The 26,204-nt window shown below is 46.1% G+C and overlaps 1 protein-coding gene across 1 annotated transcript in view; it reads left to right on the forward strand.

Annotated features, from left to right (window-relative positions):
* The first annotated feature begins 513 nt into the window (after positions 1–513).
* The window catches only part of Slc25a33 (solute carrier family 25 member 33), a 30,888-nt gene continuing 5,197 nt past the window's right edge, over positions 514–26,204 (forward strand). Inside the window, exons 1-5 of the mRNA XM_042695666.1 lie at positions 514–747; positions 12,677–12,856; positions 22,590–22,667; positions 23,232–23,332; positions 25,296–25,362. Of these exons, the coding sequence (XP_042551600.1) occupies positions 692–747; positions 12,677–12,856; positions 22,590–22,667; positions 23,232–23,332; positions 25,296–25,362 (482 nt within the window). The 5' untranslated portion in view covers positions 514–691. The remainder of the gene's footprint in view (positions 748–12,676; positions 12,857–22,589; positions 22,668–23,231; positions 23,333–25,295; positions 25,363–26,204) is intronic.

The raw sequence follows: 26,204 nt of genomic DNA on the forward strand, positions 1-26,204 counted from the left end.
ACCTCCAGGCTGTGTTTGACAGTGACCCAGGACATATAAGTAGAGCAGGGAGCTTGGATCACTCAATCCGGGCTAGAAATGATCAGAAAAGATAAATGGAAAGGAACATGGCAAAATATATAGTGAACCTAGTACTACTTATATAAAGATTTAAAACGTACACAAAATGATACCGGGGTGCGGCTGTTTATTAGCTTTTGAAGGTTGCTTTGCTTTAAATTGGCGGGGAGGCCGGAGGTGTGGTACAGAACATGTCATTTCCAGGCTTCCACCAGTTTTGACTCCAGCCGCTCACCAGCTTAGACCGGCCCCGCCCAACCAACCGCTCTGAGCGGACTGGCCCCGCCCCCTGATCAAGCTGTCGCCCCGCCTACATCCGCCTGCTGACCAGTAGGCGCACGGGATCTGGACCCACACCCCCGTCGAGCCCCGCCTCCAGCTGGCGCCGGCGCGTGACGTCACGGCCCGGCCCCCGCCACGTGACTCCGGCGCGCTGGGCTCTCGCCGGCCGCGCGGAGCCGGGACCACGGAGGTCTGAGGGCGGCGGGCGGCTCAGCCGGGCTCGGCGTCTCGGCCCGCGCGCGTGCATGGAGGCCTCGGCGGCCGCCTGAGGGCTGCGGGGCGAGCGGGCCCGACGACCTCGTGCGTCCCTCGAGCTGCGGCGGCGGTGGGCCGCGGAGCCGGCGCGGCCATGGCGACCGACACTCAGCAGAACAAGAACACCCTGCTTCACCTCTTCGCCGGCGGGTGCGTCTCGGGGCCGCGCCGCGCCCGCCCCGCAGCGGCCCCGGTCCCCGCCCGCCGGGTTCTCTCCCGGAGAGGCGCCGGTTACCCGCGGGGCGCGGGCTGGGCGGGGGGCCGGGGGTGGGGGGTCGAGGCCTCTTTTCCGCGGCGGCGGCGGTGGTTTAGCCCCGCGCCCGGCCCCCGCCGCGGCCTCCCCGGCCTTGTCTCCTTTTGAGCCTCCAGTGTCCGGGCTGACGGTCACCAGGACCGGCCTGCCCGGCCTCTGTGGCCCGAGCCGCGCTCTCCCTCCCTGGCCACACTGTCCACCCGGGTTCCTCATGGTTGTGTCCCCGAGACCTGCGTCTCCAGAGTCCGGGGCACCCTGGCCGGTGGGCCGGACTGCGTCCTCCAGGGGTGGCCGGTGCTGATTCGGACGCCCGAGGGATGCCACCAGCCAGGCCCCGGACGGCGCTGGTGGGCCGCGGTGCCAGCCAGCCAGGCAGCCCGCAACGCGTGCGAGGGTTAAACGAGGGCCCCGGACGGCTGGGGGTGCTGTGTGCGGTGCATCCTTAAACACGCAGTGGAGGACGTGGGGGGGGGGGACTGAGTGATGGGGGCGGAAACCCCCTCCCCCCAAAATGGAAATTAAAATTATTATTATTATTATGTGTCGGTACTGGGGCTTGAACTCAAGGCCTGACGCAGACCCGTAGCTTTTTTGCTCATGGCTAGTGCTCTACCACTTGAGCTCCATTTCCATCATCTTGGTTAATTGGAGATAACAGTCTCATGGACTTTTTCTGCTGGAGCTGTTTTCGAACCATGATCCTCAGATCTCAGCCTCCTAAGTAGCTAGGATCTCAGTGAGTCACTAACGCTCGGCTTGATTTTTTTTTTTTTTTTTTTTTGCCAGTCATGGGGCTTGAACTCAGGGCCTGGGCCCTGTCCCTGAGCTTCTTTTGCTCAAGGCTAGCACTTGAGCCACAGCGTATCTTCTGGCTTTTTTTTTTCCCCAGTATGTTCTTTTGTCACAGTGGGTGGCATGGGTCTTTTTGGTCTTCCAGATGTTTGGAGGGTTATTTCTTGGGGAGAAGGTTGTTGAGCTTTTTTGAGAAGATTATTTTAAAGCCCTCATGTGCCTTGCATTACAATTTTCAAATGTCAGATGTTTGCAGAAAATAGAATTTATTCTGGATTATTATCTTGAGTACTTCAGTTGCTTGTGTACTTTTATTTTAGGTGATTACTTTGTTTCTTCAAGTACATAGCTTTGGTGGCTCTAGTTAATTAGATGCTCATCTCTATTTCCTTCCCTTAGTGTCTCTGTCGGTATATCCTTAGAGAATAACACTAAGGCAAAACACTCTTAAGACTATATATATATTTGTCATTCTTAGGAATTTTAAGCAATGTGCACATATTTTTTTTCATGTCTCACATCTCTAGAACTAAGAGGGAAATGTGTTGTTTTTTTTTTTCAAATGAATTTGTGCTTGATAATTTTTGACTTAAACTATTTTGAGAAAAGTAGGTTTTTACATTCTCCCTGGTATTGCTCTCACCTGCTCTGCCGCAGCCTGTGTTGAGGCTCTCTGTGTAATTAAGGCCCTGTCTTGAGAAGTCTTCCTGCTGGCCCTGAACAGCGCCCTCTGGCTCTTGGGTTCAGGCCTTTCACCTTGTGATGAAGGAAAACTGATGTGGGCAGCCTGCATGCAGCCAGACTGCCTGGACTGATTAAGACCTAGGTAGTTTATTAGGCAGTGCCTGAAGCCTTGGTGGAGTAAGACTTAGGTAGTTCATTAGGGCAGTGCCTCAAGCTCTGGTGTTTAGCAAAAAGCTTTTTGCTGCTTTTGTTAGCAGCAGTTTGGGGTAACTATTTCATTTGCTATTTTCAGAAGAAAATAAACCTTTTTCTAAAAGGATGGTTTCATAGTTACTAATTGGATTATGACCCATTGATTGATTGATTGATTGATTGATTATGACCCCTTTATAACGTTTAGTTTCTCCTAGGGTGGAGCATGAAAGAATAGAAAGAGTATAGTAAACAGCTACCCAGCATTCCACCTAGTCCTGTGAAAGATGTGCTGCTTTGCTCTCAGTAATGTGTGTGAGTGTGTGTGCGCATATGCGTGCATGTGCATGGTGCACACACCAATGTTGGGGCTTGAATCCAGAGCCTGGGCACTATCCCTTAGCTCTTTTCCCTCAGGGCTGGCATTCTATATCACTTGAGCCACAGCCTAACATCTGGCTTTTGATTATTATTTGGAGTTAAGAATCTCATGGACTTTCCTACCAAGGCAGACTTCAAACCTGGATCCTGAGATCTCAGCCTCCCTGAGTAGCTAGGCTTACAGGCGTGAGCAGTTCTTACGGTTGTTAAATGGATATCTTTCCAGAGAGCTAAGTTCAGTTCTTTTAAGAATCCTTTTTGAAAAGAAGTTAGAGCCTCCTGTTTTTTTAAAAGTCTGTCCATTTCCCTTGTTTATTCAATATCCATAGGAAGCTACTGTATCAAAATTAACTTTAGGTCCTAGAAAAATAAAAAAAACTATACCCAAAGAATTTACAGTCTGTTTTTGTTTTCTTGTGGTGCTGGGAACCAAACCCAGGAGCTTGTACATGCTAGGCAAGCATTGTACCACTGAGCTACATCCCTACGTTTTCATAGTTTTTTTTTGTTGTTGTTGTTGTTGTCTGGTTTGGTTTTTTTGTTTTTTTGTTGTTGTTTTTTTGTCAGTAATGGGGCTTGAACTCAGGGCCTGAGCCCTGTCCTTGAATTTTTGTGCTTAAGGCTCATATTCTACACCTAACTCATAGTTCTGTTACTGGCTTTTATGGTGTTTAATTAGAGATAAGAGTCTCACTTGGACTTTCCTTCCTGGGCTGCCTTCAGCCTTCTATCCTTAGATCTCAGCCTCCTGAGTAGTTAAGATTATAGGCATGAACCACTGGCGCCCAGCTGTTGTTGCATTTTAAGCAGAGTACATGAAAGCTAGCTATGGTGGCGCAAGTCTGTAATCTTAGCTTCTTGGGAGGCAGAAATGGGATTCACAGTTCCAGGCTAGCCAAGGCATCAAAGTTCAAGAGACTCCCAACTCAACCAGTGACAGCCTGTCATCTCAGTAACAAAATGAATGGGAGGATTGCCATCCAGGTCTACCGAGGCATAAAGCATGAAGTGAGATCCTCTCTTCTCAAATAACTAACATAAAGAGAGTGGAATAGGGTACGTGTGAGGCCCTCAGTTCAAACTACAGCATTGCCATGAGGAAAGCCCAACACCTAGAAATAGCACTTTAGAAAAGATTTTGTGCTTAGTTGGCTTTGTGTGCCAAATGTATTTTTTGTTTTTGTTTTTGTTGCTGGTCATGGGGCCTGAACTCTGGGCCTGGGCCCTGTCCCTCAGCTCTTCAGCTCAAGTCTAGTGCTCTAACAATTGAGCCACAGCATCACTTCTGGCTTTTTCTGCTTATGTGGTGCTGAGGAATTGAACCCAGAGCCTCATGCATGCAAGGCAAGCACTGTACCGCACTCTACCTCTGAGCCACCTTCCTAGCCCCTGTGTGCCAAATGTAATTTCATATTCATTTCAAAATTAGACTCATGTTCTCTCAATTACTTTCTTCCTGAGGAGATATTAAGTTTTAGTGGCATTGGGGCAACGTATTTCTGAGCAGTGTTAGTCCATCTTTTGTAATCTACTTTTTGGTACCAGATTTTAGAGAGAGCAATAAGGCAGCAAATTGGGTTTCTAAGCCCAGTGGCTGGAGTTTATTCCAGTAATTAATTAATTAATTAGTTTTTGTCAGTCATGGGGCTTGAACTCAGGGCCTAGGCACTGCCCATGAGCTTCTTTGTATTCAAGGCTAGCACTCTACCACTTGAGCCACAGCACCACTTCTGGCTTTTTCTGAGTAGTTTCTTGGAGATAAGAGTCTCAGGTTTTTCTGCCAAGGCTGGCTTCACACTGTGATCCTCAGATCTCAGCCTCTTGAGTAACTAGGTTGACTTTTATTGTCTGTCATTCCTACTTTTTGCCATCATAAGTAACCAGACACCCTTATGTGTACCCATGCTGATTGGTTTGTTTTTGTTTATGTACTGGTACTGGGTCTTTAACTCAAGGCCTGGGTGCTATCCCTAGCTTTTTTGCTCAAGGCTGGCCCTCTTCCTTTTGAGCCACAGCTCTACTTCCAGCTTTTTACTGGTTAGTTGGAGCTAAGTCTCTCCAATAGGATTACAGGTGACTGCTGCCTGCTTTGTACTCATTGTTTTCTTTGCATATATCTGCAGACTTACCTTGGTTGAGTCAAAATATTTTGAAGGCTTTTCACCTAGCACATTCATAAACTGCATGAGTTGCACTGCATTGATATGAATGTTTAGTACCCTGAGGCTTTCTTCCATATCTGGGAAATAATAGTCTGCCAAAACAAGAATAAAGCCCATTTTATTATTTTTACATAACTGATCAAACCAAGCATATTATTTTTGCACAACTAGTCAGACTAACCATTCCTTTTCTGCTCTTTGACTCATCTAGGAAGAAACACTGGTACACTCAGAGGCTGCCTTGTGTGTGTGTGTCCCATTGCTTTTACAGGTCCTGGGATGGGGTCTGCTCCCTTGAGTGGTGTCCTTCACCTGCCCCAGGAGTGGGGATTGGGAGATCCCTTCAGGATCTAAAATAGCTGGTCTAATCTGTCACAGATTCAGAGATCAACAATCAGAGCTAGATGCTTTGTTTGTTTTTGTCATACATTTAGTCTTTAAAATTTTTTTTGTTTCCTTCCTTGCTTGCTTGCTTGCTTGCTTCCTTCCTTCCTCCCTCCCTCCCTCCCTCTCTCCCTCCCTCCCTCCCTACTTCCCTCTCTCCCTCCCCCCACCCCACCCCCTCTTTTTGCTGGACCTGGGGCTTGAACTCAGAGGCCCCTAAACTTTTTGTTCAAGTCTTGGCTTGAGTGTGTATGTGTGCATGTACACACACACACACACACACACACACACAGAGGGACTTGAACTCAGGATTCCTGCTTCTCTCCCTTAGCTTCTTCTGTCCAAGGCTAATGTTCTAGCACTTAAACCATAGCTCCACTCTTGGCATTTTACTGGTTAATTTGGAGAGTAGAGTCTCATGGACTTTTCTTGCTCAGGCTGGCTTTGAATCCAATCCACAAATTTGAACCTTCTTAGGAGCTAGGATATAGGCATGAACCAGTCCTGGGACTGGCATGAACCAGGGCCTGGGCACTGTCCCTGAGCTCCTTTTGCTTAAGGCTGGCACTCTACCACTTGAGCCACAGCACCATTTCTGGCCACTTCTGTTTATGTGGTACTGAGGAATCAAACTCAGGGTTTCATGCATGCTAGGCAAGCGCTCTACCACTAAGACACCTTCCCAGCCCTGTAAATTGACTTTTATCTAATGTATTCATATATATGACAAATAGTTTTTAAAATTTTGTCGTATTTAGATGGAAAATTCCCAATAGGATGCAAGTTTCTTGAGGTAGCTGCCAATGGTAGTGTTCCTTACTAGATCATCTTAAGCACTGTGCCAGGCAGGGCACACGGGTTCAATCAGTATTTAAGTGATTGACTAAGTGAATCTTACCTAAGAGTGTGGATTTCTGTGGCCTATGTTGTCCCAAATAAAGAGAAGCAGTTCCAGATTTGGTTCCATGTTGAGGTTTGCTGAAACTATAGTGGCATGAGCTAGTGTTAATTTGAGTTTGTCTATTTGTAAAAGATATGATTCTCTTCCAGCACAGAAAGAACTAGAATTTTTATTCATTTGGGGTGCTATTTTAAATTTTCTTTCCAAGTATATATATAATGAAAGAATATATGAAAGAATCTCTACCCCAGTTGGGTAGAGATTCTTACAATAAATGACATACTGTCATTGGTGGCTAATGTGATAACTATATGCCCAGAAACAGAGGTTCTTGTTGAAAACATCTGGTTTTGGGGCTGGGAAGGTGGCTCAGTGGTAGAGAGCTTGCCTTGCATGCCTGAGGCCCTGGGTTTGATTCCTTAGCACCACATAAGCAAAAAGAAAAAAGCCGGAAGTGGTGCTGTGGCTCAAGTGGTAGAGCACTAGCCTTGAGCTGAAGAGCTGAGGGACAGCACCCAGGCCCAGAGTTCAGGCCCCACGACTGGACCAAAAAAAAAAAAAAGAAAACATCTGGTTTTTAAAAACTGGCCTGGTTATTTGAAATTCAGATATGAAATGTAAATATCTATATGCATAATTAAAATTTTGCATAGCTTTGTGATCATATAAAAATGGTGGGAAAATCTAGGCTCTATTAGTAGTGTTGCTGTGTTATAAACTAGAGGAAAGGTGCCTCAGTCACGGGCAGGGGAGGGAGGGAAGGGAGTATCAAGGAAGTGTCACATGGATATAAAAAGATAAAAGGTTATAACAATGTCTTTGTGTAATCACCACAAGACTTCAGTTCTGGAAAGGAAAAATGAGAGAAAGGAGAAGAGGGAGTGGCATATTCTTATTCAACAGGGAACTAGTGAAAAGGGGAACATCAGAGAACCGAAATTAGAGATTCTTTAGAAAATTAGGCAAAGGGACTTCAAAATGGAACTGTCCCCTGCTGCTGCTCCTAGTTAATGTAATTTATCTGCTCTCATACTCATTCTGTTACTGTTGTCGTCATCGTCAAGATGTTCACTCTGAGTAGAATGTCCCCAGACAAATTTCCCTGGACTTTGGCATCAATTATTAGAGCAATATCAGCCTGGGAGTGAAAGGAAATTAATATCCAGAAGTTTCCTCATGGATGTTAGAAACAGCAAACGTGTTTACCATTTGGAAGATCATAATAGTAAAACTGCCTAAGCACTTACTTAAAGTTTAAATATAACTTTAAAACAACAACAACAAAGGCTCACTTAAAGCTTTCAGTTGTAAAGAGATTTGCTGGGCAATGGCTTAATTATTTGCACCTATACTTGGGCACTGTCATTGTGCTTTTGTGCTCAAAGCTAGTGCTCTGCCACTGAGCCACAGCTCCACTTGTAGCTTTCTGGTGGTTAATTGGAGATAAGAATCTCAGAGATGGTTTCACCTGTGATTCTCAGAGCTCAACCTCCTGCGTAGCTAGGGTAGCTAGGATTACAGGCTTCAGGAGGGGCAGTTGGAACAGCTGGATAGTGTCTCTGTGGATTCCAGCTGTGACTAATCTACCCCCCAGTACTGGTCCCTCCCTGATGTGGGCTGGCTTCCAGCGGCCATCATGTGTCATGACCCCTCACCTCCCCCACACACATTGAGTAGGCCTTGAGTGACCCCATCAGTGGATGAATCTGGACACGTACCAGTCTCTAATCATTGCTTCCAGGGAAAGTATGTTGTCTTTGCCAAATCCCATGCCCTTTTTTGAAGAGATTGCATGGCAAAGTGGCTGGAATTGTGTGGATGGCGTTAAGTGAGTCTGAGCTAAAAAAAGGAATGGCTTGATCCCATTCATGCTGTGTGGACTAAGGAGGGAGAAGAGATGCATGCTGGGAGGAGGCCAACAGGGGCCTACCTCATTGATGCCTCCAGAGAGTTTGTTCGTTGGATTGGCCTGGAGTAGCTTCTTGACTGTGGACCTCTCCCCTCCCTGTCCCCAAGCCCAGGAACCCCAACATGGAAGGGTAGAGAAAAGGACGGGGCAGACCACGTCCCCTCAAGTCACATATTTGGCTGGTGGTAGTAGAGGGGAATTTTGAAGCAGATTGGAGTTTGAAGTTTTCAGTGGGTTTACACTCGAAAAACTGAAAGTTACTAGAAAGTTATAGAATCTGCCCGTGATGTAATCAGAGGAAGGAGGGATTTAGAAGAGCAAAACTGGAAGACAGTGTCAGGTGAAATGCTGGCAACCGAACCAGTGTGTGTTCAGAAAAACTTAAATATTCACTATTGTTTTTTGTTTTTATTTATTTATTTATTTTTGTCGGTCATGGGGCTTGGCGCTGTCCCTTGTGCTCTTCAACTCAAGGCAAGCACTCTACCGCTTGAGCCACAGCACCACTTCCAGTTTTCTAGTGGTTTATTGGAGATAAGAGTCTCACGGACTTTCTTCTGGGCTGGCTTTGAACTGGGAGATCCTCAGATCTCAGCCTCCTGACAAGCTAGGATTACAGGCGTGAGCCACCGGCACCAGCTACCTGATTGTGCTGGCTTCAAAGTGAGATCCTAGCTGGTGCTGGTGGCTCACGCCTGTAATCCTAGCTATTCAGGAGGCTGAAATCTGAGGATCGTGGTTCAAAGCCAGCCCTGGCAGGAAAGTCCGTGAGATTCTTATCTCCAATAAACCACTAGAAAACCAGAAGTGGCACTGTGGCTCAAGCAGTAGAGCTCTCCCCTTGAGCTGAAGAGTGCAGGGACAGCGCCCAAACCCAGAGTTCAAGCCCCATGACTGACAAAAACAAAGCAGGTGCGATCCTCAGATCTCAGCCTCCTGAGTAGCCAGGATTACAGTGTGAGCCATCAGCGCCTGGTGATTGATTTTTTATTTTTAAATTTATTTATTTTGTTTTGTTTTATTTTGGTGGTTGTGGGGCCTGAACTCTGGATCTGGGCGCTGTCCCTCAGCTCTCCAGCTCAAGGCTAGCACTCTACCACTTGAGTCACAGTGCCACTTCCAGCTTTTTCTCCTTATGTGGTGCTGAGGGCCTCATGCATGCAAGGCAAGCACTCTACCACTGAGCCACCTTGCCAGCCCCTTAAATTTATTTATTTTTTATTTTTGCCAGTCCTGGGGCTTGAACTCAGGGCCTGGGTACTGTTCCTGAACTTCTTGTGCTCAAGGCTGGCATTCTACCACTTCTGGCTTTTTCTCTTTATATGGTACTAAGAAATTAAACCCAGGGCTTCATGCATGCTAGGCACTCTACCACTGAGCCACCTTCACAGGCCCAATTAATATTTTATGTAGTAGGGCAGGGATCAAATTCCTGATGTCAAGCATGGTAAGCACGTGCCTCACCACGAACCCATACTGTCACCTTTAGTGGTGAAATATGTTTAGAGGCCAATCTAGATAAGTATGAAATGCATTACCTTCTCAACTGATGACATTCTTGCCCATTTGGTTGGCTCATAAAGAAGGAAAATGGAATTGAGTTGGAAGATACTTGAAAAATTCTAGGAATATTCTAAATTTGAGGACTGATCTCCTTTAGAAATTTTATATTGCAGCTTGTTGTCTTTTGATGAATATTTTGGTGGATCTGTATCTGATGCAGCTGGATCTGCATCTGATGCAGCTTAAGTCTGAAAAACATCCTTTGAATAGTTCTGTTTAGAGAAGGGGCTTGCCTAGTGACTAGTAATGCAGTTTTAATAGTAATAGTCTGTAATATTCTGTTGCATTATTTCCCAGCATTTCAGAGGTTTGCCGTGACACCGTGATGTGACAGTTATCCTTACCTTGTTAATGACACACCCCTGTCTGGGAGACCCCAGCTCATGCACTGGGGAGGGGTGTGGAAATGCAGACCTGCACATGCCCTCCCCTCACGTCTCCCAGAAGTCACAGTGCAGAGCATAGAAAGGAGGCTGTGGTTCCGAGGGAGGGTGGCCACCGCCCGCAGTTCCCAAAGCGCTCACTGCTGGTGGGGCAGCGTGATTGGACCAGTGTTCCTTCAATAGCATGGATTGCCTTGACAAGCTGCCAAAGTAATGAGTACACTTGACAGGGACAAATCAAAGGTGGTTGACCTGTGTCCCATTTGAACTGGGTGTTTCTGATGAAAGAATTTACCTAGAAACTGGGTTTGTGGTGATGTGGAGTTATTTTATTGACCATCAAAAGATTTCAGGTACTTTTTTCTTTGTAGCAGGTACTGTTTGCAATGTTTTTGAATGTTACAAGTTTTTTAGAATGTGGCTACTAACTATAACAGTGTGCAGAGAAGCAGGTTAGGAAGCTATTTAGCCTTTGTGTGTGTGTGTGTGTGTGAAGCATTCCTACCATATCCTATTCTTTATACATTCGGGTGCTTAAATGACTTTTTTTTTCATGATAAAAAAATACATTAAGCACAAAAGCTGTAGGGAGACACAGGTTGTAGAGACAAGGGCTCTACATTTGTGTCTTGGTTTAAATACATAGCCCTGAGATCTCCGAAAAAGTATATAATAACCTTACTGAGAGTCAAGATCCACTGTATAAAACATGGCTTCCTTTCTGCCTTTTCGTCCTTCCAGTATGCATCATAAACCACTGAATTGCTTTTGTGACTGATGATGGGATTGGGCCTGGAGGTGGGGAAAACACAGTAAGGAGAGGCTAAGCTAGTGAGTAATAATTTCATTTTAATAACAAAATAAACTGGGCGCCAGTGGCTCACGCTTGTAATCCTAACTACTCAGGAGGCTGAGATCTGAGGATCGTCATGGTTCACAGCCTGCCTGGGCAGGAAAATCCATGAGATTCTTATCTCCAGTTAAACACCAGAAAACTGGAAGTAGTGCTGTGACTCAAGTGGTAGAGCACTAGCCTTGAGCTGAAGAGCTGAGGGACAGTGCCCAGGCCCAGAGTTCAAGCCCCAGGATCAAAATAAAAAATAATCCCAGCTACTCAGGAGGTGGAGGCAGAAAGATCATGAGTTTGAGCCCTGCCCACACAAGGTTAGTGAGACTCTATTTCAAAAGACAAAATAAAAAAGGCTAGGATCATGTATAGCTCAAGGAATAGAATGCTTGTCTAACAGACACAAAGCGTGAAGTTCAGTCTCTGAAAGAAATATGTAACAGTTCAAGTAAAGAGTACTTAATAAGGCAAGTAATTTCTCCATGAGTATTTTGTGAAAGGCAGTACTGAAGTGAGTGAGTTTGTGAGAGGAAGACAGTGTAACAAGGAGTGTAACATTTGATCATTTGGTCAGTTTTAAATGAGGGAAACAAACACTTCGTCATGGAAAGGAAGCTTTGGTTTTCTCTTTCTGGTAGACAGGTGGTGTAGTGGGATTTGAACTCAGGGCCTTGCGCTTGCTAAGCAGGTGCACTGTACTTCTTGAGCCACTCTGCCAGCCATTTTTGCATTGGTTATTTTCAGGATTGGGTCTTGCTTTTTGCCCAGGACAGTCTGGACTTTGGTTCTCCTATTCGTGATCTTTCCCCATAACTCCCAGCGACACATGAGAATCACTGTGCTCAGCCACTGATTCCGATGGAGTCTCAAACTTTGTTACCTGGTCTGGCTTTGAACCACTGTCCCTTCTGGCATTTCCTCTCAGGTAGCCAAGATTCTAGGCCTTCGCCACATACCCCGCTGTAGGCTCTAATTTTCAGTGGAGTCTAAATTAGTTAGCTTTTCATTTAAGGGTCTGTATCTGGTAAGTATAGATTTTTCAGAATAGTAGTATTACTTGAATACTTGGCTTGGACATGCAAAGATGGATTTTCTAGAACATTCAGTATAGCATGACAGATTAGATATGGCCAGTGTCCAACTGTTAAGTACTGGTACAGAGGGATGGTACAAAGCCATCACAAGCAGCGAAGTGCTGTCCATGCTGACAGAGAGGGGCGTGGTGGCAGTTGTTTCTTTAGCTCAAGAATTTCAACTGTTTTTTTTTTTTTTGGGGGGGGGGGGTCTGGTCATGGGGCCTGAACTCTGGGCCTGGGCGCTGTCCCTCAGCTCTTCAGCTCAAGGCTAGCGCTCTACCACTTGAGCCACAGCACCACTTCCGGCTTTTTTCTTTTTGCTTATGTGGTGCTGAGGACTCGAACCCAGGGCCTCATGCATGCAAGGCAAGCGCTCTACCACTGAGCCACCTTCCCAGCCCCAATTTCAACTGATTTTAACCTGTCTTGTGTTATAACTTCTTACTAAGTGGGCACATGTCTATTTTTGGAGAGAGAAAAACTTTTGGCCTCCCCTTGTACTGGTGTGGGGGTCTTGTCACCTTCTGAGCGTGCTGTGATGTCTTCCTACAGGTGCGGGGGCACAGTTGGTGCTATTTTCACTTGTCCACTGGAAGTCATTAAGACCAGGTTGCAGTCTTCAAGACTAGCCCTCCGGACAGTCTACTATCCTCAGGTTCATCTGGGGACCATTAGTGGAGCTGGAATGGTGAGACCAACGTCGGTGACCCCAGGACTCTTGCAGGTTCTGAAGTAAGTCAGCCCCCATTCACCCAGCCCCCTCTCCTGCCACCATCTCCCCACTGCCAATCCAGAATGGCTGCCAAGCCCACCAAGGCATGAGATTATTTACATAGTCTGGCTCTCAATTTGAGAAAGAGTTCTTTGAACCCTGACCTTGCATCCTGGGGGGAGGAAATCTGCTGGATCGTCAGGGCCAGTTGACTAGACAGTTTAACTGCAAAGCAGCTGAAACCTGTGTTTAAACCTGTATTGAATCAAATTGTTGCTGATGCTCAAATCTTCAAGGGTGAAAAAGAGGCTTAGGAGTAGCAGAGAAAAATTGTACAAGTCAGATGTGGGTTGTAAATACTTCAAAGATGAATATAGAAATGATGATTTTTTTTTTTTTTTTTACGTGTGTGTGCCACTCCTGGGGCTTGAACTTAGGGCCTGGGAGCTGTCCCTGTCCTTTTGTGCTTAAGGCTAGTGCTCTACCACCACTTGAGCCACAGCTTTGTTTCCGGCTTTTTGGGGGTACTTAATTGGTGATAAGAGTCTCATGGACTTTCCTGCCCTGGCTGGCTTTGAACCACAATCCTTAGCTCTCAGCCTACTGAGTAGCTAGGATTGTAAGTGTGAACCATTGGTGCCTAGCTTTTTGTTTTAACTTGGAAATAATAGAGAAGATTTTGTTTTGTTTTTCACCTAAGATACCTACTCATTTTTACCGTAGAAAAATTTGGCTTCTCAGCCACTGAGCTTAAGACAAAGTTAATTCAGAAGAACATTTGACATGATCTGATTTTTAGCTTATGAACTGTGCTTACACTTTTCTTTTTTTCTTCTTCTTTGCAGACAAGGCCTCACTATGTAGCCCAGGCTGGCCTCTTAATTGGGTATTCTGCTTCTGCCTCCCAGGTGCTGGCATTATAGGCTGTGCCAGGATGCCTGGCTGGGCATATACTTTTTAAAGAAATAATAAATGACAGTTAAAATTCACTCATTGTGATACTTGGGCCTCTGGAAGTGATCCTTGGGAAAAGATGTGTTTAAGAAAGATAACACCAGCCAGCCACTGGTGGCCTATATCTGTAATCCTAGCTACTCAGGAGGCTGAAATCGGAGGATCACCGTTCAAAGCCAGCCAGGTCAGGAAAGTCAGTGAGACTCTTATCTCCAATTAACCACCAGAAAACTGGAAGTGGCGCTGTGGCTGAAAGTGGTAGAGCGCTCACCTTGAGCACAAAAGCTCAGGGACAGCGCCAAGCTCTGAGTTCAAGCCCCATGACCAACAACAACAACAGCAAAAAAGATATCACTGTTGATCTGCATAGACAATCTAGTTGGGAAAAGAGGAAATAAGTGGAGATTTTGAGTAATCAACACCCCCAGCCCCTTGAGCGGAGCTCATGGGCCAAATGTGTCTGGAGAAGCATCTAGCTTTCTGAGCAGAACTGGATGCCACCATAGCTGCTGAGACCAGGCCCCAAATGAGAGTCAGAAAGTTACTAGGGACAGAGAAGCTTTCTCCAGAAGAGCCCAGCAGGATCAGTTTGAAGCTGAGCTGAGAGAGTAGGGGGTGGGACTCCAAAAGGCTGTGGGAAAGCGAGGAGCTGGGAGATATGGAGACAGACAGATGTGATATTTAGTCTCTAGTTTCCTGTGTATGAGTGTATGTCCCCATGGCCACCAAGGGTAATTGTTTATTACAGTATAACCCAAAGGGCAGCGGGGCCAAAAAACATCCCATCTTTTTGAATGCGGGGGAAAAAACCCACACCACACCAAAGTACTTCGATTGTGGACTGCAGCATTCATTAGTTGGTACAGACAGAGCTACAAAATAATGAGATTCACTTACATATGAACACTTTAAATCCACTTACATACGTTCATATCAAACTATAAACACAGGATTAGGGAAAATATTGATTATAATGATGCTATATTAGAAAATGTCTATGGCCAGGTGTTATACCTATGGTCCTATCTACTCGTAAGAGACTGAGATCTAAGGATTGAGGTTCCAAGCCAACCCAGACAAGAAAGTTCAGGACATTCTTTAATTCCAGTTTACCACCAAAAAGAGGGGTTATAGGGGATGAGGAGATGGAGTTTTAGCTCAGATAGTAGTGTAAAAAAATCTAAAAGACAGCACCCAGGCCCTGAGTTCAAGCCCCAGTAAACTGTGTGAAGTGGCATTTTCACCTAAGAGCTTCCTTTTCTTTTTTTTGGGTCTGGTCATAGGGCCTGAACTCTGGGCCTAGGCGCTGTCCCTCAGCTCTTCAGCTCGGCTAGCGCTCTACCACTTGAGCCACAGCACCACTTCCGGCTTTTTTCTTTTTGCTTATGTGGTGCTGAGGAATCGAACCCAGGGCCTCAGGCATGCAAGGCAAGCACTCTACCACTGAGCCACCTTCCCAGCCCCTCACTTAAGAGCTTTCTTAAGCTTTACTTCCTCAGCCTGGCTTACACAATTTTAGGGTTCTCCAGCTCATCTCAGTTGATGTTAGCGGTGTTCAAGTTAAATTTGAAAACAAAAAACAAGGAGTCCATTCATGGCCAGGCGCCAGTAGCTCATGCCTGTAATCCTAGCTTCTCAGAAGGCTGAGATCTGAGGATCATCGTAGTTCAAAGCCAGCCTGGGCAGGAAAGTCCATAAGACTTATCTCCAGTTAACCACCAGAAAACCAGAAGTGGCACTGTGGCTCAAAGTGGTAGCACTCACCTTGAGCTGAAGAGTTGAGGGACAGTGCCCAGGCCCAGAGTTCAAGCCTCATGAGTGGCTGAGAGCCCTGCCCCGTGCCTCTCCCCCCCCCCCCCCAAAAAAAAAAAATCCTTTCAAGTAGTAGTATTTCATTGATTTTTCACAGCAACTTAAAGTGCTGGCTGGCATTTGGGCCTGCCATTCCCTCACTTTAGATCTGAGGACATACAGACAGCAGTTAAGTGACACACCCAGAGTCATGTTCATGCATAGCCACCTTACTTCTAAAAACAGTTTGGAGCAGCTAAAAGCAAGGTGAAAAAATACGACAAAAACCCTGGTTGGAGAAAAACAAAACAAAAACCCTGGTGGAAGCTGAGCGACTTCATCTTTCAGTTTCTCCTAGAGACATGGAGGCTCTTGGCTCTTGACCTCAGCTGCTCCCTCTTCCTTGGCTGTGTCTGCAGTGGAGGGTCCCAGGGCTCTGCCTGGCTCGCTCCCTAGTGACAGCCACTCCCTCTTTGGTCATATTTAGTCTTCCTGGCTGCAAATAGCATCTGGGAGCCACAGGTTTAGGTTTCTCACACTCAAACATATAACAAACCCCAAACCCACACTTCCTGACCCCTGCTGCTCCAAATTTCTTTGACTTGCAGGGAAGTAGCTTTGTCCTTGTGGCCTTGGAGTGTCAGCCCCACAGCAAATCCTATCAACTCTGCCTGCAACCTATATAAAGGACCCAGCCTCCTCTTGATCCCTTCCTGCAGGCTGGCCTGCTCCATGCCACCTAGTCTCGTGTGTGCGTGTGCGTGTTTGTGCGTGCGTGCGTGTGTGTGTGTGTGTGTGTGTGTGTGTGTGTGTGTGTGTGTGTGTCCTACTAACTGCCCTGGCCCAGTACTCAGCCATCCACAACCCTCATCCTCAGCTGAGCAGCTGGGGAATCTTGTGCTGCCATTCCGAGGGGTCCCAGCTCCCTCCAAACACCAGCCCCAGCCCGTGGCCATCCCTGCGGCCATTGGCATGCCAGGCTCTGTCTTGCTTGTCCTTGCATGACTTCTCTGAGTTCATTTCCTGTTGCCTGGAAGCCTTCTTTTCCTCCTAAGAGGCACATTTTCTTTACCCCCAGGTCCTTGTGGGGGTGTTATCTTCAGGCTTTGTCACCTTTGCTGGAAGGCCTTGCAGTAACCTGCTATTTAGAGCCACGCAGCCCTCCCTCCAGCTGCCTCCACAGCCCGGCCCCCATCCCCCAGCAGAGGTGTTTCTTACTTATATGTTCTTTTAGCTCCCACCCCTTGAACTGGTGTTGTTTTGCTTACTGACAGGTCCTCAGATCCTAAAATGTTGCCTGTGGCCAAAGCAACATTCAGTACCCAAGGGGAGTGACCACGGGCAGGTCAGCAGCTGTTACACAAAGCACTTAACACTCTCCTGCCATGGAAATATTCACCACTGTCATTATGTATAGTATTGCCAGTCCTGGGGCTCAAACTCACAGCCTGCCTGCTGTCCCTGAGCCTCTCTGTGCTCAAGGCCAGCACTTTACCACTTGAGCCATAGCACCACTTCCGGCTTTTTCTGAGTAGTTTATTGGAGATAAGAGTCTGGAACTTTCCTGCCCTGCCTAGCCTTGAACTGCAATCCTCAGATCTCAGCCTCTAAGTAGCTAGGATCACTGGTGGGAGCCACCAGCGCCCTACTAAGACGCATTTTTCTGTGCTTTTCAACCATAAGATTTCTAATTGCATTTATTAGTGGCCAAAGCAAAAAGAGGGGAGTATATATTACCTAATTCTCTTCTGAAGAACACATGCTGGACCCTCGGGCAGTGTGCACTCTCCATGTGGTCAGAGAATAGTCCACAGTCCACACAGGACAGTGTGCTCCTGTGGCTGTCACAAAGCTTGACAGCTTTCTCCTCCTCACCCCCAGCCTAGTGGGAACCGGGCCTCTGAGCTAAGGGCAGCATGAAGGGGGCCGGGCCTCCTCTATCCTGCAAGACCCAACTCAGAAGAAGATACTGTGCTTCTGGTTCCTTTAGCACTGAGCTGTTAGTTGCCTGCCTGTCTGCCCCTTCTGCAAGTGCTGCCTTCAGAGACCAGTGTTTGTCAGCAGAAGTTTATTTTTCAAAATGCAAATCATTCACTGGTGTCTGGTGTTTAAGCTAACAGAGACATATTCTTCAAGGAAGAAGAGACAGCTTTTATCTACATACAAAGACAAACACAGCAATGGAAATTGTTAGCCAGTTCAGACTCACTATCACAGTTTCCAAAGTAATAGTGTTTATTTTAAATGCTGACTTTCTGACAAAATAAAAACCTTCTGGCTTGATTTTTTTTCTTGAACCAAACTGCTACACTTTAAACTTGAGTTATCTTCTATTTATGAAGTAACAGCCTTGCCAGGGAGCTAGAAGGTATCTTTTAAGAGCTGCCCTGTTTAAATGAGCTGATTGTCTCCATTGTCTGTGGTATGCATATTGTGATATAAAACAGGAAGAAGAGGGCATAACTGCTCCCAGCATGGCTCTGGCTTCTGTTCATTTCCCTTCCCAAAGCTAAGGTGACTGGGAAAGTAAGGGATCCCTCCATGCCTTCTTTCAAAGCCTCGTGTGCCATTTATAGTAAGAACTTGATTGTTCCAGAAGAGAGCTGTAAATATCCAGATAGGCTAGGAGTTCAGATTATATAACAGATCTGACTCCTTGCCAGTTGCTAATATGTGTAACTATGGAGACAATCTTTCTTCAGTTCTTAAATGGCCCGAGTCATTTGAGGACATGCACCCACTGCATTATGGATGAGCACTCCCAGCTTCCGGGAGCCCAGGATTCCCTGCACTGGGCCTAAATGGCTCCTGGGGTGGGACACAGGGGACCATAGCTGGAAACTTAACTGAGTAGTCTATTCTAGAAGGTGCAGGGCAATTCAAGGTGGTGCCTGAGAGGAGTTCTTTTTTTTTTTTTTTTTTTTTTGGGGTCCGGTCATGGGGCCTGAACTCTGGGCCTGGGCACTGTCTCTCAGCTCTTCAGCTCAAGGCCAGCACTCTACCACTTGAGCTACAGCACCACTTCCGGCTTTTTTCTTTTTACTTATGTGGTGCTGAGGAATCGAACCCAGGGCCTCATGCATGCAAGGCAAGCGCTCTACAACTGAGCCAACTTCCCAGCCCCGGCCAGTGAGATTTCTTTTTTTTTTTTTGCCAGTCTTGGGGCCTGAACTCTGGGCCTGAGTGCTGTCCCTCAGCTCTTCAGCTCAAGTCTAGTGCTCTACCACTTGAGCCACAGCGCCACTTCCGGCTTTTTTTTCTTTTTGCTTATGTGGTGCTGAGGAATCGAACCCAGGGCCTCGAGCATGCAAGGTAAGCGCTCTGCCACTGAGCCACCTTCTCAGTCCGAGAGGAGTTCTTGTTCAGCAAGCTCAGCCTTTTGAGAAGGAGAGTTTCAGTTTGAAACCATGAAATTCTCAGGCCTCTGTTGAGAACCACCTGGCTTATTTTGACTGTGTGAATGTTCCCTGAAACTCCATGCTCATTGTGAAGTCCCCCAAGAATTATGTTCACCCTAACTTTGGGTTTTAATCATGATCTGTGTTTTCATTTTTTTATTTCTATTTTTTGTCTGTGTTTTTATGAAGAAGTAATTCATATACCATACAATCCCCCCATTTAATAGTATACAGTTCAGCCAAGTACTGTAACACGTACCTGTAGTCCCAGGTCTATGGGGAAGATCACTTGAACCCAGGAGTTCAGAACCAGCTTGCTCGACCTAGGGAAACTTGGTCTCATTTAGTTGCCTTGGCCTCCCCCTCCTTCCATCTCCTCCTCCCAGTACTAGGGTCTTGAATTCAGGGCCCCTTGCCTGCTAGCTAGGTGCTCCACCACTTGAGCCATGCCACTGTCCCTTTTTACTTGAGTTAATTTTCAGTAGACTCAGGTGTCTTTCTGGGCCTAGCCTGCACTGCAATCCTCTTAAGGATTTAGCTTAAGTTACTCACACAGCTAAGGTGACAGGTGAATGCCATTGTACCCAGCTTTTTATGTTGAGATGATGAGGTCTGATTTTTTTGCCCAGACTGGCCTCAAATCACAACCCTCCCAATCTTCACCTCCCAACTGGATGGGATTATAGGTGTGTGCCGCTGTGTTCGTCCTGTATTGCAGTTTTTAAACTCAGGGCCTTCGAAGAGACCCTGTCTAAAAAGACGAAATGCACTTAAATGCTTATACTGTATTTACAGAACATTGTGCAACATTACACAGTTCTTAAATATGTTCGTGCCCACTAAAAGAGACTCTTTTTACCCACTGATTATTTTTATATATTTTTGTGTTAGTATTGGAGCTTGAACTCAGGCCTTGGGTTCGTTTATTCAACTTTCATTCGATGCTGGTGTTCTGCCACTTGATCCACAGCTCCACTTCCAGCTCGTAGCTTACTTGGAGAGAAGAGTCTCTAGAATTTTGTCTACTGATTTGATTTTGAGCCTTGATTCTCAGATCTCAGCCTCCTGAGAAGCTAGGATGACAGGCTTGAGCCCAGGTTCCCCGCTGGCCCCTTTCCCTGTTCATACTCGCTCCCCACCTCAAACTCACTTCCAGCCCAAGGCAGCCAACCTCTTCTCACAATGTGTCTTCTGGACACTTATGCGATACGACCTTTTGGACCTGCTTCTTTCACTTGACCCAAGTTTTTTAAAGCCCATTCATTCTGTATTATTACTTCCTTCCTATTCTTAAATGATAGCATATTGTCTGGTTAGGTCAGACAATTTAAAATCTCATTTCTTTGACTTTCCCCTGATGCCATAGGAAGAGTGACTTGTTGGCTGCACTTGTGTGGGACGTGTTTCCTAGCTGTCTAGGTGTGGCAAAGCCAAGAGCCTTTGCTACTCGAGGTCATAAATGAATGTGCGTGGAGAGTCATTTACAGGTGGCTCAAGTTGTGGAATCCTGGCCTTGGGTAAAAAACAGAACACAGGGGGGGGAGGGGGGAGGCTGGGAAGGGAGGTGAAGGGTAAACAAAGGAGGAGGCTGCAATGCTTGGTAAGAAATGTATGCATTTTCCTGCCCATGTAATTGTAACCCCTCTGTACAGTATGTTTTCAAATAAAATTAAATTAAATTAAAAAAAAAAAAAAAAACAGAACACAGTGCCCAGACCCTGACCTGAAGCCCCAGAACTGCATACAACAAATGAAAGTGACTTTATGCCTTCCAGGAAGGAAAAGATTTTGTGTTTAGAAAGTAAGATTGTTGCCAGGTGCCGGTGGCGCATGCCTGTCATCCTAACTACTTAGGCTGCAATCTGAGGATCACAGTTCAAAGCCACCCTGGGCAAAAAAGTCCAAGAGATTTTTTTTTTTTTTGGGTCCGGTCGTGGGGCCTGAACTCTGGGCCTGGGCACTGTCCCTCAGCTCTTCAGCTCAAGGCTAGCACTCTACCACTTGAGCCACAGCGCCACTTCCAGCTCTTTTTTCTTTTTGCTTATGTGGTGCTGAGGAATCGAACCCAGGGCCTCGAGCATGCAAGGCAAGTGCTCTACCACTGAGCCACCTTCCCAGCCCCATCCAAGAGATTTTTATCTCCAATAAACCACCAGAGGACCGGAAGTGGTGCTGTGGCTCAAGGGGTAGAGCACTGGCCTTGAGCTGAAGAGCTCAGGGACAGCGCCCAGGCCCAGAGTTCAAGTCCCATGACCGACCAAAAAAAAAAAAAGTAAGATTGTTATCTCTACCATTTTGAAGTAAATCGATTTTGTAAATAGAGCTGAACAAACTGACTGCTTATTAAAAGAATAGTAGATTCAGAGTTACATGACTGACCACTATTTTAATTCCATTTTTATCACCCCAAAAGTAAGACCTAATCTGGCTCTGGCTCTTTGAGTAAGTATTTGATACTTTCTGATAAGATTGTAAACAGTTAGGGTTTTGTTTTGTTTTGTTTTTGTCAGTTGTGGGGCCTGAACTCTGGGTCTGGGCACTGTCCCTTAGCTCTTCAGCTCAAGGCTAGCACTCTACCACTTGAGCCACAGCACCACTTCAGGCTTTTTCTGCTTATGTGGTGCTGAGGAATCCCAGGGCCTCGGGCATGCAAGGCAAGCGCTCTACCACTGAGCCATCTTCCCAGCCCCGGTTTTTATTTTTGAACAGGGTCTCACTGTGTTACCTGTCCTGGCCTCATCTGGGACTACAGGCACATGTCACCACACTCGTGTGGAATTGTTGTATTTGGTTTTTAATTCCATTTTCAGATTGGTCATTGCTGTTGTGTAGAAATACACCGTACGTAGGAGGATGGTCCTGGGGCTTGAATCAGGGCCTCAGCTTTTTTGTGTGTTTATGGGTATGTTTGTATTAGGGCTTGAACTTGGGGCCTTGCACTTGCTAAACAGGTGCTTTACCGCCTGAGCCACAGGCACCTCCATCATCCCCTTTTTGAATTGGTGATTTCATTTTCAAGGCAGGGTCTCACTTCATGTCCGGGCAGCCAGACTGTGGTCCTCCTGCTTGTACTTCCCGGGTCATACATTGGCAAAGAGTCAGCTAGGAGTCTGGGGGGTCTCTAAAACAATTTATTCCTGCAAGGAGCCAGTGTGAAGCCTGGTCCTTATCATTTGGCCTAGGCTTAGCTTACAGGTATATAACTATAAATATAATAAATATAATTATATAAAGGCATTATATAATTATATATAGTATAAATATAATGTATTATAAAATATGACTATAAAAATAATTTAATATAATAAAGTATAAATAAGCTGGGTGCTGGTGGCTCATGCCTGTAACCCTAGCTACTTAGGAGGCTGAGATCTGAGGATCACAGTTCAAAGCCAGTCCATGCAAAAAAGTCTATGAAACTCTCATTCCCACCAGGAAACCAGAAGTGGCATGTGGCTCAAGTAGTAGAGCGCTTGCCTTGAGCTGAAGAGCTGAGGGACAGCGCCCAGACCCAGAGTTCAAGCCCCACAACTGACAAACAAAAAAAAAAAACGAAAGAAAATATAGAAAGGTATATAAATATAAATGTGTATCTTTTCTTATTGTTCAGGTCCATCTTGGAGAAGGAAGGACCAAAGTCACTTTTTAGAGGCTTGGGTCCAAATTTGGTTGGAGTTGCACCGTCAAGGTAAGCCTCGAACTGCTGAGCTAGCTCACTGGGTAGTGTGCACCCCGGAGTCCATCCTTGCCAAAGGGGGAGCTCGCTGCTTGGTGGCCAACTGCTTCTCCTGGTTGGCTTTGCCTAAACAGACGTGCTGTGGAGCAGTGGTGGTGCCTGTGGGTGGTGATTTTAATGTGGTCACTGAAGCCTGAAGAGCTGTCCTCACTGTGGCTCCTCTGTTTCCTGCTGGAAGTGTGGCTGGTACGTGGTCAGCACCTGGGTATTACTGAGCTAGCAATGCACAGGCTCGGCAGCCTAGGCCACGTCCAGGTCCCCACTGTAGCAAGGACCCTGGTGACGCATGCTCTTGGGAACACTGGTGTGAGGAATTGCGTGGGTTATTTTGGACCCTCTGTCACCACTAAGTCATTGCCAGGAGACAAGAAGTGCGGGCAGGTCTAGGTTTTCACACGGTGAGGTCACACTTCCAGCTCCCAGCTGACTTCTGCATTTGTATATGTTGCAGCAAGACATAGAGATTTTACAGTGCCATGATGGTTTCCTCATAGCGTTCTCTCTTTGTTCTAACAGGGCTGTGTACTTTGCATGTTACTCCAAAGCCAAAGAGCAATTTAATGACATTTTCGTGCCTAATAGCAATACTGTGCATATTTTCTCAGCTGGCTCTGCAGGTATGTTACCCTAGGGAGTGAGAAGAAAGGTTCTCCATCCCAAAGTGTGCATGTGGTCCCCGCCCCGAATCAGAGGTAGCTCGCCGCTTCTCTTGCACCTAAAATCATTTTCCAAGAGCTTCCTTAGAGCTGATAGGACATGGGTGTTTGAGAGCAACTGACCACCCAAGTTTCTCAGTTCCCCCCCCCCATGTGCATACCCTGCATGCTACTGGTCAGTGTCATCTCTTTTGAAGGAATATCAATGTGATTTCCATGTCCTCTTGCTTTCCCCATTGAGCTACTTTCTGAAGTCAGCTGCTTTCTCTGTGACTCTCACAGGTGTCCGGCACAGCTGCCCTTAATGACTAGGCGGCACAGGAAGGTTCTGGCTAGGGGTATGGGGAGGGGTGCTTAGGTGGAGTAGTTGCACAGGCTGGAAGAAATTATTCTACTCACTGCAGAGCTTGTGCAAAGGCCCCCTTCCCCAGTACTGGCAGAAACCATGGCTGCACATGGCTAAGTGAAGGCTCTGTCCTCTCGTAGAGACTATATATGTGCATTTAACTCAAAAGCTATTTTAGAGAATTTTATGAAAATGTCTATCTTGGGCTGGGAAGGTGGCTCAGTGGTAGAGAGCTTGCCTTGCATTCATGAGGTCCTGGGTTCGATTCCTCATCACCACATAAACAAAAAAAAGCCAGAAGTGGTGCTATGGCTCAAGTGGTAGAGCACTAGCCTTGAGCTGAAGAACTGAGGGACAGTGCCCAGGCCCAGAGTCCAGGCCCTACAACCAGGGGGAAAAAATATCTATCTTAAGGGTGCCAGTGGTTCACACCTATAATCCTAGTTAGATATGAGGATTTCTGTTCAAAGCCAGCCTGGCCAGAAAAGTCCCATGAGACTCTTAACTCTAATTAACTACCAAAAAGCCAGAAGTAGAGCTGTGGCTCAAATGGTAGAGACCTAGCTTTGAGTGAAAAAGCTCAAGGACAGTGCCTAAGCCATGAGTTCAAGTCCCAGGACTGGCACCAAAAAAAATAAAAAAATAATAATAATGTGTCCATCTTCCAGCCTGTAATTTGTCCACACCAGCTTCCTCTGCCTTTGTTATTCCCAATAAAATTCCTGCAGTCCTTTTGAATATTCCTAGATTATGTTTCTAGGCCCTGAAAAATAACTATTAAGCAAAGCTGTTTCACTCAGGAAAGGTGTTTCTACCTAACTTGAGGCTCAGTGGAATACAGGTAGCATTCCAAAATAGGTTGTTCTCCACTTAGTAGGCCAATAGTGAGTTAGCCATCATGGAGAAGTTATTTGTCAGTTATGCAGAATTAACTTAGAACCCTGGGTAAATAAAGCAGACCTTGAGGGAGCTTTTAAAATAAGTATCCTTGAGTAGGAATTTAATCTGCTTATTCTTCTCCGTACCTAGAGGGCATGAGGTATTAGAAGGCTGTTGGGTAATACCATGCTGTTTCCTTTTTTGGCTGATCAGGGACGATTGCTAATGCTAAGATGCAAAAGGCTTACCAAAAAATGACTCCTGTAAGCAGATCTGGTTTTCTGAAATAACTTGTCAAGTTTTTAAATTTCTAAGTTTGAACTCAGGTAAATGGAGATTTAGTTTCTTTATTTCATATTAGATAGAAAGTAACCTTTGGATTAAATCAGAAAGTTACAATTTTTTCTCGATCCGATTTTTAAACAGTTTATATCCTAGGAATCCTATGAACAAAAACCTTAACAGCACCACCTAGTGGCTGGAAAGACCAACGGGCTGTAGAAAATTGAGATTTCCTTGGAGCTGTAGTGACAATAGTCATTTCATTCTCAGAGACTGTAGCCTCCTTCTGCGGGGTGGAAATGTTCCCTGTTATACAGCCTCATTAAGCCACTGACACCCAGATTTCCCAGTGTATTACATGGGGTGGACAGTTTTCATAAACAGTATTCAGCGATAACTTCTGTTTCTTCCTTCCAGCTTTTGTCACAAATTCCTTAATGAATCCTATATGGATGGTCAAAACCAGGATGCAGCTAGAACAGAAGTAAGTTATTAATTCTTTCCTTAGTAGAACAGCTCTTGGGGATTTATTTTTTTTAGTGGTAGGATTCCTTAGCTGTCTGTTTCCTTCTGGGCTTTTCTCAGTCTACCTATGTGTTGAAATTCCTTTGTTCTGAGATTTATACTGTAATCATTGTTGAGAGGAGAGAGCTGCAAAGATGAGCAGCTTGGGAATCCTCTCAGCAGTCCTGACTTCCTTCTCTGCAGTCCACACAGGGGCTTTGTGGACCCACCGTGGGATGTGCTGTGGACTCACAGGCCGGGCTTTCCGGGGAGGACAGAGCAGAAGGAGCCTTCAGGCCTCAGCAAATATGCTGAATGTGGCCCTCAGATACACGAGGCTTCTCCCTGAAACTCTAGCCAGGAGGTGACTTTTGGGGGGCTATAGATTCCTTTGGCATTCAGGTGAAGCCTTTAGTCCTTTTTTTTTTAGGCTAAAGGTTTGGGCTTGCATTTCATTTATTTATTTACTTACTTACTTACTTACTTATATGCCAGTACTTGGGCTTAAATTCAGAGCCTGAGTACTGCTCCTTAGTTATTTTGCTCAAGGCTGGCGTTCTACTGCTTGAGTCATAAGCTCCACTTTTGATCTTTTTAGTGGTAAGCTAGAAATAAGAGTCTACTGGCTTTCCTACCTGTGCTGACTTTGAACCATGATCCTCAGATCTCAGCCTCCTGAGTAGCTAGGATTATAGGTATGAGACACTGGTGCCCAGCTGTTTCTTTTTGTTTTTAAAAAGAAATGGGGGCTGGGAAGGTGGCTCAGTGGTAGAGTGCTTGCCTTGCATGCCTTAGCCTCTGGGTTCAATTCCTCAGCACCAC

This window comes from Dipodomys spectabilis, unplaced genomic scaffold, assembly GCF_019054845.1.
Source record: "Dipodomys spectabilis isolate Male_0828 unplaced genomic scaffold, ASM1905484v1 ptg000188l, whole genome shotgun sequence".
Classification (NCBI taxonomy): Eukaryota; Metazoa; Chordata; class Mammalia; order Rodentia; family Heteromyidae; genus Dipodomys; species Dipodomys spectabilis.